Source organism: Geotrypetes seraphini, chromosome 8 (genome assembly GCF_902459505.1).
Source record: "Geotrypetes seraphini chromosome 8, aGeoSer1.1, whole genome shotgun sequence".
Taxonomy (NCBI): Eukaryota; Metazoa; Chordata; class Amphibia; order Gymnophiona; family Dermophiidae; genus Geotrypetes; species Geotrypetes seraphini.
The window spans coordinates 42,102,953-42,121,991 of NC_047091.1; the positions used below are offsets into that span (position 1 = coordinate 42,102,953).

The 19,039-nt window shown below is 45.8% G+C and overlaps 1 protein-coding gene across 3 annotated transcripts in view; it reads left to right on the plus strand.

The window, feature by feature from the left end:
- The window catches only part of HIF3A (hypoxia inducible factor 3 subunit alpha), a 53,470-nt gene that overhangs the window by 17,438 nt on the left and 16,993 nt on the right, over positions 1-19,039 (plus strand). Inside the window, exon 1 of one of the 3 annotated variants that reach the window (XM_033954828.1) lies at positions 15,697-15,772. The exons of 1 other annotated variant lie outside the window; for it this stretch is intronic. In XM_033954828.1, coding sequence (XP_033810719.1) covers positions 15,732-15,772 — 41 coding nt within the window. In that variant the 5' untranslated portion in view covers positions 15,697-15,731. Of the gene's footprint in view, positions 1-15,696; positions 15,773-16,527; positions 16,639-19,039 lie in introns of those variants that run through there. One more of the 3 variants, XM_033954830.1, reaches the window with a different exon arrangement.

Below are 19,039 nucleotides of genomic sequence, written 5' to 3' on the forward strand. Positions count from 1 at the left end.
CCTTCCAAGCCTTCGGGCCGTGCCTCCACCACACGGGAATACTCTGATACGAGGTCGCCCCCGGTGGAGTGCACCGAGGCATCGGACATGCCCTCGATGCTGTCCGTGCCCGTTTTCCAGGACCTGCTCCGGGCGATGATCTCGTTGGAGCTGTCCGCTGCACTGGCCCATCTACAACCGGCCCCGACCTCGACCTCGCGTGCGCTGGACCAGCCTGAGCCTCGCGTCGAGCCCCCTCGGGGCAAAGTGCGCCAGCTTCACCGCATTCTATCCTCCTCGGATTCCTCGCCGAGGTGCCTGAGACGCTCTCCCTCCACGGACCGCCGCGGGGCAAAGCATTGCGCTAAAACGACCGAAACCTCAAACCGCCGTACCTCTAAGAAGGCCCGGAGTTCTCCCACACTACGAGGCCGTTCACCGATGCCCCGTACAGGGACGCTGAAGGTGACTGAGTTATCATTCTCCAACCCTCACATCCTCCTAACTCCCCCTCGGACTGGGGCTCTGAGCCAAGGTCCCAGGCTTTCGCCGAGGGAGTCCGGGTCGAGGTCACCGATTCGACATCGATCGGTACCCCGTACCCCGGCATCGTCTCTGAGGGGCTCCTCGAGATGACGTAGGTCCTCGACCCCGGAACACTGCCACAGTGTTTCCCCGGTCTCGGAGCACGGTCAGAGCATGAACCTCGATACTCGAGGGAAGCCTCCCCGTCCTTCTCCGCCCGACGGAGGTCTCGTTCACCGTCCCCACATGGGGCCCCGGGAACGTCTCGCCCCTCCTTCACTCGCTTTGTCCAGGACATGGGCCACGCTCTGGACCTAGACCTCCAGTCCGACTCAAGATACTCTAAAGAGTACTTGGCGGAACTAGATTTACCGTCACCGCCCAGAGAGTCCCTTCGCTTACCGCCCAACCCGGTACTCCAACAGGCTTTCTTCAGGAATCTGGAGACCCCCTATATGGTAACAGCTGTCCCCTCCAAAATGGAGTCCAAGTACCGTACAGTACCATACCCCGGGTTTGAGCAACCACAGCTCTCCCACCAGTCGCTGTTGGTAGAATCTTCCCTGAAAAAGGCTCACCCCTCCCGGGTCTCAGCGGCGGTCCCCCCAGGTCGAGAGGGTCGGACCCTTGACAAGTTCGGCAGAAGACTGTACCAGAACTCTATGATGGCCGCTAGGGTACAAGTTACACTTTCACCTTCACGTCCTACTTGAAACATCTCATTGGACTGTTGGGAGCCTTTGCGACCAACCTGCCGGCCTCACGCCAAGGAGCCTTTAACCTGCTCCTGGAGGTTTTCTCCAACCTACGCCTCCATTTATTTCATGCGGCCTATGATGGCTTTGAACTTTCCTCCAGAGTGGCAGCCTTCGCTATCGCCATGCGCCGCCTAGCCTGGTTACGCCTCGTCGACATGGACCCCAACTTATAGGACCGGTTGGCTAACCTTCCCTGCGTGGGCAAAGAACTTTTTGATGACACTATCGAGGCAGCTACGAAACGCCTTTCGAAGCAAGAACGCTCATTTGCCTCCCTCGTTCGGCAAAAGCCTAAACCCCCAGCGTCCAGGCCGTTCAGGGCCCCTCCACGCCGCTACCCTCAAAAATATACCCCTGCCTTCTCACAGCCTCCACCCCGGCGCCCGCAAGCTCACCATCGGGCTCCCCCCAAGTCCCAGCCGCCTGCTACCGCCAAACCATCCCCGTCCTTTTGACGGGATAAGCGGATGGGGGCTGGCCCCCTCTGCCACAGCCCTAGGCCTCCTTCCCATCGGGGGACGCCTCAGAGCCTTCTACCCGCGCTGGGAACAAGTCACGTCGGACGCATGGGTCCTTGGCGTGATCTCATCAGGATACTCTCAACTTTCGGGAAAACCCTCCAGACAATCCTCCAAGGGTGTGCCCTCCGAACCGAACTCAGTTACCCCTCCTTCTCTCAGAAGCTCGAGAACTGCTTCGCCTATGGGCAGTGGAGGTGGTTCCCCCCGACCAACGGGGGAAAGGGTTCTACTCCCGTTACTTCCTGGTACCGAAGAAGACGGGAGACCTGCGCCCAATTCTAGACTTGAGGCGACTCAACAAATTTCTGGTGCGGGAAAAGTTCCGGATGCTTTCCCTACCGATCCTCTACCCTCTCATCGACGAGGACGATTGGCTCTGCTCCCTCGATCTGAAGGAAGCCTACACACATGTTCCAGTGCACCCCGCTCACCGCAAGTACCTGCGCTTTCAGGTGGGGGACCTGCACCTACAATACCGAGTCCTCCCCTTTGGCCTGGCGTCGTCACCCCGAGTCTTCACGAAGTGCCTCGTGGTGGTCGCAGCTGCCTTACGCTCACAGGGCCTCCAGGTATTCCCCTACCTGGACGACTGGCTGATCAAAGCCCCGTCCAGGGAGGGGGTTATCTCAGCGACCCGACAGACTATTATCTACCTTCAAGGTCTGGGGTTCGAGGTAAACTTCCTAAAATCCCAGCTGCGCCCCTCTCAGTCCTTACAGTTCATCGGGGCCGTGCTGGATATGGTTCGACTCCGCTCCTTCCTTCCCCCTCCACGTCAAGAGGCGTTAGTAAGCCTGAGCCGAAGGATTTCGCTGCTGACCTCGGTATCAGCTTGGCAGATGATGACTCTTCTGGGCCACATGGCCTCTACCGTCCACGTCATACCCTTCGCCCGCCTCCACCTGAGGATTCCTCAATGAACCCTGGCCTCCCAATGGCGTCAGGATCGGGACCCAGTCGACCGTCCCGTGACAGTGACTCCTTCATTGCAACGATCGCTCCTCTGGTGGACCAACTCTTCAAATCTGTCCAAAGGTTTACTTTTTCTCGCCCCTCCACACAGCAAGGTACTCACCACGAATTCGTCGGAGTACGCTTGGAGAGCTCACCTGGATGGCCTACGCACTCAGGGGATGTGGTCAACAGAGGACCGCCGCTGCCACATCAACGTGCTGGAGCTTCGGGCCATCTATCTCGCCGCTGTAGCCTTTCAACATCTGCTCCACGACCGGGTGGTTCTCGTCCGAACCGACAACCAGGTAGCAATGTACTACGTAAACAAGCAAGGGGGGACGGGGTCTCGGGCCCTCTGTCAGGAAGCCCTGCGCCTCTGGAAGTGGGCAATCTCAAACAACATCTTCCTTCGAGCGGTGTACATACAAGGAGAGCGGAACTGTCTGGCAGACAGACTCAGCCGCCGCCTCCAGCCACACGAGTGGTCGCTGCACGCTCAAACCTTACGACAGGTGTTCGAGAAGTGGGGGACTCCTCAGATAGATCTGTTTGCCTCCCCCCTCAACCACAAACTCCCTCAATTCTGCTCCCGGATGTACTTCCCGGACCGCCTCGAGGCCGACGCCTTCCTCCTAGATTGGGAGGGAAGGTTTCTATACGCGTTTCCGCCTTTTCCTCTGATTCTGCGGATGCTGGTCCATCTCAAACCAGTGCGAGCCACTATGATCTTGATTGCTCCTCGGTGGCCACGCCAGCCTTGGTTTTCCCTTCTACTTCAACTCAGTACCAGAGATCCACTGCCTCTGCCTCTGTTTCCCTCTCTGCTATCGCAGAGCCAGGGTTCGCTGTTGCATCCAAATCTTCAGTCTCTTCATCTGAATGCTTGGTTTCTCTCCCCCTGACTTCTCTCCCTGTGTCACAATCAGTCAAGGAAATACTGGAAGCCTCGAGGAAGGCCTTGACTAGAACCTGCTATTCCCAAAAGTGGACCAGATTCTCGTCCTGGTGCTCCTCGCATGACCAGGACCTGGTGTCGGTCCCGGTCCCCCTGGTCCTGGAGTATTTGCTCCATCTTTCTCACTCCGGCCTGAAGACCAACTCCATTCGGGTACATCTTAGTGCGATTGCTGCCTTCCATCAACCCCTGGAAGGAAAAGCCCTTTCACTCCATCCCTTAGTTTCTCGCTTCATGAAAGGTCTTTTGAATGTCCACCCTCCTCTCAAACCTCCCCCGGTGGTTTGGGACCTTAATGTGGTGCTGGCTCAACTCATGAAACCCCCGTTCGAGCCGTTAGACAAATGCCATCTGAAATTCCTCACTTGGAAGGTAATCTCCCTGCTCGCACTCACTTCCGCTCAGCGGGTTAGCGAGCTACAGGCTCTGGTGGCGGACCCACCTTTCACTGTATTCCATCATGACAAGGTGGTCCTCCGCACCAACCCCAAGTTCTTACCTAAAGTGGTGTCTGATTTCCATCTCAACCAGTCCATCGTCTTGCCAGTATTTTTCCCCAAGCCCCACTCTCACCCCGGAGAGACGGCGCTACACACGCTTGACTGTAAGAGAGCATTGGCCTTTTACCTCAAACGCACTCAGTCTCATCGGACAGTCCCACAATTGTTTTTGTCCTTCGACCCTAATCGACTGGGTCGCCCAGTTTCCAAGCGCACCTTGTCCAACTGGTTGGCTGCTTGTATTTCTTTTTGCTACGAGTAACGGGACATAAAGTCCGAGCGATGGCAGCCTCCGTAGCTTTCTTCCGGTCCATAGCCATTGAGGAAATCTGCAAGGCTGCCACGTGGTCTTCGGTTCATACCTTCACCTCCCACTACTGCCTGGATACATTGTCCAGGAGCGATGGCCGATTTGGCCAATCGGTATTGCGTAATCTATTTGCTTAAATTGCCAACTTCCCTCCATCCCTTTTTCAGTTAGCTTGGAGGTCACCCACATGTGAGAATATCATGCCTGCTTGTCCTGGGATAAAGCACAGTTACTTACCGTAACAGGTGTTATCCAGGGACAGCAGGCATATATTCTCACAACCCGCCCGCCTCCCCGAGGTTGGCTTCTTTGCTGGTTAAGTGAACTGGAGACCACGAGGGGGAGATGCGCCCTCTAGTGGAGCAGGAAGGCACGCATGCGTGGAGCAGCAGAGCAAACTTAAAATCTTCAATCAAGTTTGCTTGAAAAAGCTGTCCGCATCGGGGCTCCGTAGATGACGTCACCCACATGTGAGAATATATGCCTGCTGTCCCTGGATAACACCTGTTACGGTAAGTAACTGTGCTTTCTGGAAGCGTCTATTGTTGTCCTTCCGAAACCGAACAGAGACCCTCAACTTGTAAAGAACTATCGTCCTATATCCTTATTGAATCTAGACTACAAAATTTATGCTAAAATCCTGGTTTTTCGTTTAGAAAATGTTATGTCACACCTGATTCATAGAGATCAAGTTGGTTTTATGAAGGGTCGATATGGAGCTGACAATACTCGACTCTTGTGTCATGTGCTCCACTCCACTCTATCGGACACTAGTTCTTTAGCACTTGTTTCTCTAGATGCGGAGAAGGCGTTTGATAGATTGGAGTGGAAATATCTCTTTGCTGTTCTTTCCAAGTTTGGCTTCCCTCAATCATTTGTCCACATGATTTCATTGTTGTACAATTCTCCCACTGCTAGACTCATAGTGAATGACAAAACTTCACCCCCATTCATACTGCATAGAGGTACTCGGAAGGGGTGCCATATGTCCCCACTTTTGTTTAATTTGGCCCTTGAGCCTCTCCTTGCAGCCATTAGAAAGTCTCCAAATATTAAAGGCGTTAATATTGCAAACATAGAATTCAAAATCTCAGCCTATGCAGATGACGTATTGTTATACCTCACCGACCCGGAACCCTCTCTGATGCATCTGATTACCTCTTTCTCCTCAGGATACAAAATCAATTGGGACAAAACCGAAATCATGCCACTCAATGATCTTTGTATTCCTTTCTCCATTTCATCACAACCTCTCACCTGGGTTACTTCTAGTATTAAGTATCTCGGTTTATCGTTTGGTAGGGATCTACGTTCATCTTCACAGATAATCTCCTCTAAACTCCTTTCCAAGACCACATCTACTCTTTCAACATGGTCTCCTTTACACCTTTCGTGGTGGGGACGCTTGGATACTGTGAAGATGATGGTGGTTCCTAAACTCACATACATCTTTAACATGTTTCCCCTCATGTTCCATCCTTCCTTCTATAAACAATTGGAATCAGTACTGTTGCGCTTTCTATGGAATGACAAGCCTCATAGAATCTCTCTCCAGAAATTGAAAATGCCTTCTCACTTAGGCGGTGTCAATTTTCCTGATTTATATAGTTACCATAAAGCTTTTCTTCTACATCAGGGTGCGACATGGATTTCCCCCTCTCCCCCTATTGATACGCCCAATTGGCTATGTTTAGAATCTTCTCTCATGTACCCTCTTCCTTTAATCAGACTCTTGGGTACCACAAATCCCCCTTGACTCTCCAAAAATCCCGTAATGCTAACTACTTACAAGGTCCTTACAGATCTTGATCAAAGATTAGACATTCCCTGGAACAAATCTGCATTTTGCCCCCTGTGGTTTAATAAGCACCTTCGGATTGATGGAAAACCCATCTCTTGGCCACATTGGTATAATCACCACATTTGGGATATTGGGTCCATTTGTCACCCAGATGGGACTTTTCTCACTTTCCAAGAATTGATGGCTCCTTTTCAATCACTGATTTGAATTTTTACAGGTGGTTACAATTAAAATCCTCAGTTAAAAAATCTGGCCTAATCTCAGTAGTATTTCCCTACACCCCCACTATTTACACTCTCTCCCAACAATATGTAGCACTGGGTCACACAGCTTCCCACTTTTACAAACTCCTCAAATCCCTTTTGCCTTCTCCGCTATCTTCGCTACAATCTCTATGGGAAGCTGATTTGGAGAGGGTGATTCCTGAAGAGGCTTGGTCCCACGTTTTTAGATCTACTTTACATACCTCCCGATCGGCCTCAATTCTTCAACAACTGTTCTTTTTACTCCATAGAGCCCCATGGACCCCTATAAAGTCCCATAGAATCAACCCTTCCTTTTCCCAAAATTGCTGGACATGCTGCTCTGATACGGGCACTCTGAAACATCGTCTCTATTCTTGCCCTGCAATTAGTTCCTTCTGGACATCCATTTGGGGCACAGTTTGCTCTATCTTCCATATCAATGTCCCTTTAACTTATCAGATGCTTTTACTGAAATCTTTTGCATTGGTTGATGTGGTTTCTGACTCCGATCATTTTCTTCTAGACCTTTTGATTTCCCTAGCTTTAAAAATTCTTTTATCCTCCTGGAAAGATTTGTCCAAAGCTTCCTATTCCCAATGGTGGAACCTTGTATACCATACCTATAGGACTGAAGCATATTTGGCCAAATCTTTCAATAGATTTCTCCACTTTCAACTAAATGGAACTCCTTGAAATTATACTTGCAATTTACCACTCCTTGACTTGATGGTTTCCTCCTTTCTCTCCCCCCTCTATATATTTTTCTTTAAATTGCATTGTCTTTCTCATATTATTTTATCTAGTATTGTAATTACTTATTGCACCTTATCATACTTTATTTTCTTGCTCTACTTTATTTTATTTTATTTTATATTGATTCATGCTTGCTCTCTATGGATACCGGCTCTGTTAGGAGATGAACTGTTGTTATAGTTCAGAGTTCTTTCTTGTTAAATTATGCCCATGTTTATTTACTGTTATCTCAATTGTTCAATCCATATGTACATCTCGAGTTTTCTTTGCCATTGACTTGAGCATCCATATTTTGTAATTATGAAAAACTTCAATAAACAAACCTTGACAAAAAAAAAAAAAGAAAATCGATCAGGAAAACATAACTGAATTTCTTTTTTGTTTCTTTCTGCTCCTCAGATGTCCAGATAAGTTGGAACTAGGGCCAAGATCCAGTGTCATGGCACTTCTTTTGCAACTACCTAGAGATTCTATGTCCCTGTTTTGTATCTCATTCCAAAATCAGCCAGCTCAGCCAGTGCAGTAACAGTGTTTGGAAAATGCTGTACGCATGAACTCTGAATCTAGTGGCTGAGGATTATTGTTGTACAGTGATTGGGGCTTTGTCTCTCTCTAGGACCTATGAGTGCTGCCTCTACCGAATCCTCAGAACTAGCTGTGGAGTAGAAGAGCTGACTCAAATCAAAGCCAGGTTTTCTGGTTGGCTATATGCAGCTTTGCAACTGAGCTATCTGGCCAGCCCCCAAACCTCCTTAAGTCTAATTATACTACTAGCCTTCATAAATTCCACAGCTTCATTGCTCATTTGATTGAAAAGATACTTAACATTTTGTTTTGAAATCTGCCACTAGTTGGTGCTATAAGTGGAGGACATTCCATGAAACTACGTGAAAGGGTTAATGACAGTTCTCAACTTATCTCTTCCTTCTCATTATTATATCCCTGTACCATCTGTTCTCAAAACTGAGGAGCCCTAACCTTTGTATCCTTTCTTCTAGGGAGCCATTTATTTTACATCACTCTATTGCACAGTAAAGGGAATAAAAAAATATTCTTATCAGTGAAGTTTGTGTTTGTGAAATATTACTTGCGGTCTCTTTGCCCTGCTTTGAGAGGAGCATTGGGGAAAAGGTTCTAGGATTTGCAGGACTCCTGAATCAGCATTTCAAAAGGATGAATCTGTGACAGGAGGGTTATAACTGTTTTCTTTAGAAATGATTTGAGCAAGAATATGAGTGCTGAGAAGCGATGTGACATGATGGCTAGTTGCCAGTTTGTATTGTTAGGGGTTCAATATTCAAAGTGATGTAACCATCTAGAAATAGCTCCTGGCCAGTTAAATCGCTTGTGCAGGGCTCTCTGCTGATATTCAGTGGCACTTAACCTGCTACTGCTGCTGCATGTCACCAGAGGCTGCTAACTGAAAGCTGGCTATTTTGTAGGTATCTGGAGGCAGAGTTGGCACTTGTGTGGTTAAGTGCTAATATTCATCATTTAACCACCTAACCCCCCCCCCCTTTTACTAAGCCATGTAGAGGTTTCTACTGTGGTTCAGAACGCTAAATGCTCCAATGCATTGGCTTGGTAAAAGTGACCAAACTGGACTGCATAAAACTGAGTCCTATCTTTATGCAGTGTTGCTTAGGTGGTTAAGTGCTGAATATTGCACTTAACCGCATAAGAAATAGTTGGCTCCATAAATCCAGATATTGAATGCTGGCATTGAATATCCAGGGATAATGCAGGTGGCAGATACACAAATGCTCACCGCTGCTGGCTAAATATGTACCCCTTAGTTTTTAAGTGTTCTATATTTATTCTCTTCAGTATTTTAATTTTTGCTCAACAGATGGCCAATCCAATTTTTATTCATAAATAAAAAAGAAATAAAACTGATGGTCATTTGTGATGGAGATAGATGGAGTTTGCGATTTGAAGTACGGGGCCTGTGCCATCACATTCCTTCAGGTTTTTGGGAATGTGGTCTGTGTTGACTAGGAGCTGTTCTCCCTCAGCCCTCACACACATAAACAAGCAGCTTAGTACAGGATGTTCTCAGAGCAGAGAGATCAAGGCAGCCTGTATGAAAGAGCGCATGCACACATCCTGGTGGGGAGTGTGAGATCGTTACATGTTAGGTGGGGGAGAGGGGGAGAGCACATGAGATCATATGTGCATGTGCTGGGTATAGAATGTGTGTATGAGAACATCTGCATGCAGGGGGGGATGGAGAGAAAATAGATGTGAGAACATCAGCACACATTGGAGAGGGGAAGTTAGAAGAATGGGATGGCAAAAGCATGTGAGCATGTTTGGAGAAAAGCATGTGTGTAAGAGCTTGTGGATTTCATGAATAGTGGCCACATTCATGTAATTACTAGTATCATCAGTGGTACGAGATGTAGAAAACACTTTTCAGACACATATAGACAAGATGGTTTGTAAAGATTACAGTCTAAGACAGAAATACAGGCAAAACACATGGAAAGGGTGTTGCAGGGAGAGGGTATTTCAAGATTGGCCAGCTACTATAAGGCCTATTGAGAATATGTCTAAGGAGGCCACATGCAGAAACAAGTCAAGGTTTTAAAAAGGAGGCTTTGAAATGGAGGGTTGGTGGGAAAGGAGCTTTAAGGAGGAGACCTCTCAGGAGTGATTACTAAGGTGGTGGAGGAATTTACTAATTTGATTTCTCTGTGTTGGGGGAGGGGTGTTTGATAAGTTAGACTCTTTCTGGAGTCTAAAGGCCAGATGCACAAAACTCTCCGATAGTGTACCGATGGTCGCTAAACCAGTTTGAATGGTTTAGCGACCGATTGAATTTGCTGGCCCGATTTTCAAAATGGCTCACCGCGTGGTTTTTCATTCGGTCATACATTCTCTGATTCTGGCATGCAAATGACCTCATTATTATTAAAATGAGGTCATTAATATTAAAACAAGCCATCTGATTGATGCCTAACAATGCATGCCATAATCGGATCGCTAATACCAACCTGAAAAAAAACGATAGGTCTACCGACAGGTTTTGACATGTTTTTAAATTTTTTTCTATGGCACAGATGTTGAGTGTGTGTAACACACACACAATATATGACCCATAAAAGAAAAGTCTGTGCCATTAAAAAAAAAAAGAAAAAAGCCCCAAACAGCTGAGTGGCAGGACACTGCTTTGGGGGTTTCCTGTGCTGCTCAGCTCTTAGGGCTTCCTCAAACTGGCTTGGTGCATGTGTGAGAGCCAGTTTTTATGCAAGCAATCAGATGGGATTATGACTGCCCTCAGCAAAACTCATTTGCATGGGAATTTGTTTGAACATTGATCGCTGTGTAGAAATCAGCCAAAAAATTGGCCCACAGTGGCCCGTCTGGTCTTAACGATCGTTTTTAGTGTATCTTGAGAATCAACCACCCTGATGGCCAAAGACAAATTACACAGCCTAGGTGTGAGCCTTGATGGCAACCTTTCGCTCTCTGACCATATCTCCCAAGTAGTTTCTGGTTCGTTCTACTTCCTGCGGCAGCTACAGAAAATCAGATAATACTTTATGGAACCAGACTTTTCCCAACTACTATACGCCTTTATCCTCTCCCTTATTGACTACTGCAACGTGGTCCTAAATGGACTCACTGCAAAAAACCTTCATCGACTACAACAAATACAAAATGCTGCCATCCAATTCCTGAAGATCCACATACAAGATCTGATCACCCCAGCTTTGTGTGCTGCCCACTGGCTGATGATTGACAAACGATGCATATTCAAAGGCCTAGTAATGGCCTACAAATTCTTCCATGACAAGACACCAACCTATATGGTCTCCAAACTTCTGCCCTATGCCCCGAACTGATCGCTTCGCTTGCAAGATGAAAAGTGATTATGTGTGCCCTCGGGATGTGCCCTCCGCCTTCAGAACCCCCAAAAAGATCTTACACTACCTACCAGGCCTCTGAAACAAACTACCTATCCACAAGATCATTAGAAGGTCTACTAAACTTCAGGAAGGCAATACAAATTCACCTCTTCCCCTGACCCTCTATGAAAATGCACAAATCCTAATTCCCCAGACCTTCTGACAAAGGGCCCAACTCTCCACTGACTCAAGTCTCAAATACTGATATGTCTGACCATGCCATGTTTTGTTATACAATGTTCTACCACACTGTTCACCACCCTTGTCCTACTATACTTTACTATATGCTATATTTACCATACTATGTCGGCCATGCTTCAATCTCTCATGCCTTGTCTCCCATTTCATGTCTTCCATGCTATGCTGTCATGCATATTTGCCTAACCATTTTTCTAGTCATGTCATACTGTGTTAGCCATGCTTTGTTAATACTATGTTTACTGTGCTATGTTTTGCTGAACTATGCTTGCCATGCTATGTCTCACCATACTGTGTTTTGTCATATATTTTTAACATGCTTTGTAAACTTTGGTTTGCCATCCTTGTCAGACAATATTTGCCATGGATATCTTTTACCATGCTATGTCTGAAAATGCACTGTGGTTTGTAGATTCCAACCCACATTGCTCCCTATGACCCTGGGCAGGTTGCCAGATCCCCCATTGCCGGTATATTAGATAGATTGTAAGCCCACCAGGACAGAAAGGGAAAATGAATACATTTATGTAAACCGTTCTGAGCTTCCCTGGGAAAAAGGAGTAGAAAAATTGAATAAATAAATAAATCTAGTTCTAAAACTTGTCCTGAGGTGGCTGTGGGATCTAATCCCTCCCTAATCCTATTCTGATTTCTTCTCCCTTCACCTTCTGTCTTTTTCTCTTGAAATTTCTCTTTTCTTGTTTCTCCTCCTCCTTCAGTGTCCTTCTTTCGTCCCTCTCTCTGATCTCTCTCCCTGCTTTCTTTTCTCTGTCTCATTTCCTCTTCCCTTTCTGTTTCTCTCTTCCTTTCTCCTTAGATTCCCCAGCTATCTTTACCTTTTATCTTTCTCTCTTTTCTCCTTTCCTGTCTTTCCAATCTGTTCATCTCCCCATTTTTCCCCCTGTAGCCCTGCTTTTCTTTCTCTTTCCCTATTTTCTTTCATCCTCTCTTTTCATCTAATTTTTCATTTGTTCATACACCTCCCCCATCACCCCCACACTGTTCTCTAAATCTAGGTTGTTCCCCTTGAGCTATATGTGGTCCTTAACCACTGCTGCTGATGCTCCCTCCTCCCCCCTATAGGAGACTGGAGTACTGTGCCAGATGAACAGGAAAGCCATTGTACACAGTACACGCCCACCAACTTGTACATAGCTTGAACAGGACATTTTTATTTGAACTTCCTTTATTTCAGAGAAGCTGTTCATCTGTAGATCCTTCCCTCGAGTCTCTGTAATCCTTCCCTCTGAGTCACCGGGAGCTCGGCAGCTTTTGTTCTGTACAGTATGTTCTGCCTGTAATTACTGGCTAGAAAAATAACAGCTAATGAGACTGGAGACAGGAAACAGGCCAGTTCCCTGCCCCACTTCAGGGCCCTGATCTTTGCCTAGCCTTAGAAACAGACTGTGCAATCTTCTTGGACAAATATTTTGGAAGTTAGCACAGACTCCCTGTTATGCACTTCTTGTCCCAGTTCTGCTAGTTCTTTTTAATTGGATGTATCCTTTCTGTTTAACATACTGTAAGGAGAAATCATTTCATGACAAGGCTCTTTTTCCTGGCTGTTAAGTACGAGGATTATATAGCTGTTTTGTGAGGCCCCCCTCTTTTATCACCACCCCCTCACCCAGCCTAAGATTAGGAAGCGTCCAAGACCAGTGTATGTGGAGCTGCTAAATTCCTCATGTTGTTAGCCCTGTTTATCAGGAGCACCCCATCCCCAACCCCTCTGATGGAGGGTAAAATGAATGCCTGTTGGCAGGTTGATGGGGTACAGCTGGACTGAGATCTGGAATACCTAATGGGTTACAGATACTGTTTACACCTCATGAAGGGCATAGAGAAAGTGGAGAGGGACAGATTCTTCAAACTTTCGATAAATACAAGAACGAGAGGGCATTCGGAAAAATTAAGAGGGGACAGATTCAGAACCAATGCTTGGAAGTTCTTCACCCAAAGGGTGGTGGACACCTGGAATACGCTTCCAGAGGGTGTAATAGGACAGAGTATGGTATTGGGGTTCAAGAAGAGATTAGATAATTTCCTGAAGGAAAAAGGGATAGAAGGGTATAGATAGAGGGTTAATATACAGGTCCTAGACCTGTTGGGCCGCCGCGTGAGCGGACTGCTGGGCGTGATGGACTTCTGGTCTGACCCAGCAGAGGCACTTCTTATGTCCTTATGTTCCTGAGAGATTTTGGGCTAGATTCACTAACCTGCCTGAATCGGAACTATCCGTTTCCGATTCAGGCAGCTCCGATGAATTCACTAACCTAAAATATGCAATGAGGGTGATCGGAGGAACACCCCTATCTGCCTGCATGGATCGCGCATGAGCAGACTCGTCCTAACAGCAACTTTTTTTTTTTTTAACTTTAAACTTTTTTAAACTTTTGCGGTGGCGGCAGCCTCTTTCCTCCTTCTCTTCAGTGCGAGCCTGCGGGTTTAAAGCTGGCGCTGCACTGCAGTGTGTAGCCCCGCTTTAAAATCACTGGCTTGCACTGCGGGGAAGGGCAGCAGAGAGCAGGAGAGTCGGGGCGAGCAAGCAGGAGAGATTGGGGCAGGCAGGCAGGGGGTTCGGGGCAGGCAGGTGTGTTTGGGGGCTGTAGGAGATGGGGCTGACAAGTTAGAAAGCAGGGCGGCAGAAGGAAGTTGCAAAGGGCTTCAGCGACCGGTCCTGAGCAGTTGCTTTTTGCGAGCCCAGTGGGATTGAAAAAAAGTTTAGTGAATCACGTCCCTGCCTACTTTGCATGCAGTTCCCCTCATTTGCATGCGCACACCGGAAGAGGATCACTACACAGGTCAGTGAATACTGCAGGAGGGAAATCTGGTCGCTAAGGGCTCGCAAACCGATTGGTACACGATCGGTTCGCTTAGTGAATCTAGCCCTTTCTTCCTACTAAATTGGAGGGGTGGGGGAGGACTGTCCTCTTACCCATCTATAGAGAGGCAGCAGGAGATAGTTTGTGGGGTTGTGTTTTTTATTTTTATTTTTTTGGGGGGGGGAGTGAGATTGAGCACTGACACTTACAACAGGCAAAAATCAATAATGATGGTTTTCATTCTTATTTTTTTTCCCCCAAACCACCCTCTCTACAAGGTGACCTAAATAACTTTTCCAAAGAGGTTTGAACATTCAGAAATAGCTAGTGGGGGAAGTGATTTTATTTCTGTTTTGTCCTCTAATAGAGATCACCCCAGTTCAGGTTTTCAGCCTTCATAAATCGTCCAAGGCCAAAGTAGTTAAGGAAAGATCCTGTTACTGACTTTTTAGGAGCTTTTAGAGCAGAGGTCATCACTTATTCTATGAAGAGTCTGGTCGCTATTGAACTTCATAGTCTCTTCTCTCTGGGTTATGATGGCTGTTTCTTCTCTTTCTTATTTCTCATATTCAAGAACATTTTCTGGGTCTCACAAGTTGTCTGTTGAAAAAGTAAAGAGGAAAGAGGTAAAAGGAAAGATATAAAGTTCAGGAAAGAAATGACAAAAGATTGATTACAAAGTTGCTGGCGTTCAGTGTTGTGTCTGGTCACATCATGTTTCTGGCCTGGTAGCAGGATGTGATAACAGGATGTGAAACCTTCCACTACCGTATTTTTTTTCATTGTATTCCTTTTTTAAAAATCCTCTTCCTGCAGTGAGGGAATTGTAGTCTTGCTTGCCTCGTTCAATGAGTTCGCCTCCTTAATGTATGCTCTGAATTGTGCTTGCTCTTTGATATCGGTCTGCCCCTTCAGTTTATGAAGCATTTTGGGTTTAGGGTCTGGGTCAGTGCTCCACATAGACAGCCAGAGAGAGAGGAGTGTGCTGCTCTGTGCAGTCTCATGATTTCTTCCATCTTTTCCTCCCCCACCCCCTTCTCCCTCTCCTAAGGTTCGTCACCACAGTCTCCTTCTCTGTTGCCCACCCTACCTTTTCCCCTCTGCTCAGCTTATTCTCATCTCACCTTTTTTTATTTTTTTTTTTTACCCCTGTTCTCTAATTTATTCTTTGACCTGACTTCAACTCTGGTCTCCCAGGCGTTCCACTTGTCTTTCACTGTGCTAAATAAACAAGCAGGGCCTGGGCGGCTATTGTCCCAGGAACAAAACAACATGTTCTTAAGGGCAAGGGCCTACAAGCACAGATCCCATCCAGGCAGGAGGCCAAAGGACAGGAACAGTACAGACTGTTCCCAGCCAGGCTCACCAAAGAATGAGAGATGGGAGGGATGAGGGAGGAGCACTGATGGGAGGAACCTAGAATAGGAGCAGATAGGGAAGCGCTGGCTTCATTCAGAGTTACTCATGATCTGGATTATGCACGATTTGCCTACCTAGGAATGAGGGAGAGACTGCTCTGGTGGCGCAGGCGACTGAGGAGGTAAAGTGGATGAAGGGCAACCATTGCCTGCCATGTGGCTATTGGAGCTGGAATAGTATCCATAAGGGATAACTGATATCTGACCTAAACATCTGTTTCTCTTCTTTCTAAAGCAGATGTCAGTCGGCATCAGCCTGAACTGGGGCATTATAATTCAGGATGCCTAAGTGCTTTGGATTAGAGTTCGGTAGAAAGGCTAGAATTCTTCCTGATGCTTATTGATGGAAGCATTTTTAATGCGAATTGCAATTTTTAAAAATAACCAGGATTTTTATTGGAAACAACATTCTTTTGATTTTTTTTTTCTATCAAGTTCATTTTGCATTTGGTTGTGTCAGGTACGCAGGAGGGCAATTTTTTGTTTGTTTCTGATTTCTTACCTCTTCTGGGAAAAGGAAATTCCCTAGTGATGATGGAATAATTCAGATCTGATTGAATCTGTGGAGAGAAGGAGAGGGTGCTGATGAGGGTTACTTTTGGCTGGCTGGCCGTGGCTTCTTTTCTTCCAAGCCTGTTTTCTCCTTTATTTTGGATCTACACTTTAACCCCTCTCCCAGTACCTGTTATAGGTTTTGGCCCTTCTATATCTGATTTCTAGAGGGGGGGGGGGAACAGCAGCACCGGTGTATGTGGTACACCTATGAACCTTGCTCTGTATGCTTCACTAGTCTGGCATACTGACCAGTCGTTTACCTCCATGAAGAAATCTTGATTGTGGGATTAGGGTTGTTCTCAAACTTTAAAATCAATTTTAAAAAAGAAAACAAACAATAACAAAACCCAAAACTAAGAGGGTTGAAAGAAAGTGTGAGGGAAGAACCGTCTGCTGCAATCTGGCCAGCTTAGTGCATAGATTTTAGCACAAGGTGAGAATATATTGTATAAGATCTAGAAATAGTGCATTCTTATTTGTAGGACAATTGCTGGATGCTCTCCTGGGACAAATGCAGTTTTGTACATCTCTTCTTTACTTTTAAGAAAGCTTTGAAGACTCATTTTATTTTGTGCAAGTTTTTATGATATAATGAGTTGCTGTAACTAATTTCACTGATGCTGAAGTGTAGATTTTTCATTGTGGTATGTGTTTCACTATTTCTGTGTGTTTTTAGTGTGAGCCGCTTAGCTGTAGGTGGGTTATAAATTTTTCAAAATAAATAACTAACATTTACGTGGGAGGTAGACAGCAGTTTCTTCTAGCTAGAGATCTGGGGTGGGATCTCTGATCTCTCAGAAGTCAGAGAACCAGAGCAGACATTACAGCTCTGCTACCCAAGCCAATACAAGTACAGACATTTCCAACATATCTGGCAGCTTGTAGGATCCTTTTTATAAGAAGAAACATTTGTTCTGTCTTGTAAAAGCAAAACTTTTCACAGACAGGCATTTATTTGTGGTCACAAAAATGGCTCCCTCGCTCTCTTAAAAAATTTTGTAGCTGGAACTGTGGATGCACACAGCTAAATTAATATTTTAATTTTTGCATTCATGAGAAAAAGAGACATTCTTCCATCTCCCCACTGTGATCCTGGGTACAAAGTTAACATTGCATCTAATATAACCTAGTCATGCATAAGAGGAATTTTGGAAGTTTTTGTCATAGGCAGGGGTTAGAAGAGCCTTTTGGAAAGTTTTAAGGCTACCTTTTAGACACTGGTCATCACACACAGTGCCATCACTGTGTCTGTTTGCATGCATGCATCAGGGGCTCTCTGTGTGGGCATCTTAACTTCTTGCTGAGGTTCCAGCTTTCCTGCCAAATCTCATATTCATTCAGAGAGCACTCCCATCTCTCCCCCAAGAGTTGTGCCAGGAGAGAGCAGCCATGTCTGAATTTGCGAGAATAGTAATATACCTGCAGTCCACGCTTCAAGCTTGCGTTTTTTCAATTTATTTTAAATAAAAGCCAGCTTAGTTTTTGTTCTAAACTTGTAGCCTTATTGAAAGTAAATGCCAAATCCTTGGTGTGCATGAGGGTGGCACCATTAGGCAAACGGAAATAATTGTCAGCACAAAGTAACAAAGGTGCTCTGTACTGTTTGTGTGCAGTCTCCTGGGCTTTATTCAAAACGCATAAGAAAACTAAAAGTGAAAAATATAAAGAAATTGTTGCTCTCCACATTGCAGATCTTTAAAAAGCTCTTAACTGTGTGATATACCTATGCAATACCAACAGCAGTTTTGTTGCGCAAGTTAATATATTACGATTATTACTGCATACCTGTTTGCTTCAGGAAATATACCCCCCTTCTACAAAAGCGTAACGCGATTTGTAGCAGTAACAGCTCCTATGCTCATAAGAATTCTATGAGCATCAGCTGTCACCGCTACGGCCGGTGCTAAAAATCACGCTACGCTTTTGTAAAAGGGGGGATAATAAGACATGGCTGATGGCAAAGGTTAATAAAGTACCTTTCAGCGCCATATGTGATAAATAGTAGTAGTAGTATCTATGTGTAAAATATGAACATTTATTATATATAAACATAGTATAAGACCAGGTACTGAAAAGAACTTACTCATATAGTCACTACAACTGTATGAATAAGTACCCCATCCATTAATTTTTAGCAGGATTATATGGACAGTGCCACTGAAAATCAGAGGTAATTTTCAGACCTGTCTATGCCTTTTTCATGCGTCATGTGTGGCTTTATAGTTCTTAAAATGTTTTGTAGAGAAATCAGAGCTACAACTTCCAGCATGCACTGGGAGAAATCTGGGAGTGGATCAGCCTCTTTAGATTACTGCAGATGAGGAACCAACCTAGCTTTCTCTTAGTAAGGCAGTTCTACAGTATATAGGTACATTTCATTCTTATAATCTGGATTCAGGGTAGTGGAACATTGAGGGAAAAGACCAACCAGCAGTCCTTGCTGGTCCCACAGATGTTTGCAAACAATTGTAGTTCATCTAAAAAGCTCTACAGTGCAGAGACCTGAGCGTAGTCAAAGACAGGGTCTTTTCCTAGAGCTGGTATTTCCTGCTCACCTTCAGCCTGAGGCTGACTTACATTAGGTAACAGAAGGCAACGATGGGCTGATTTCAGGATCTGTAGGTTTCTGTTTTCTGATACAAAGCTCTGCTTTACAAAGAGGGGCTGTGTTGTCTCTGTGCATAGTATGCACTTGTGCAAGAAGTTTTAAATCTCTCATAGAGAAATAACATCTGATCATATTACTCACAAATAGTTCTGATTTTAACAAAGGCACAAAAGAAGATAACTACAGTATTAAAGTTTTGCAAGCACCGCTGGTTGATGTGTTTTTT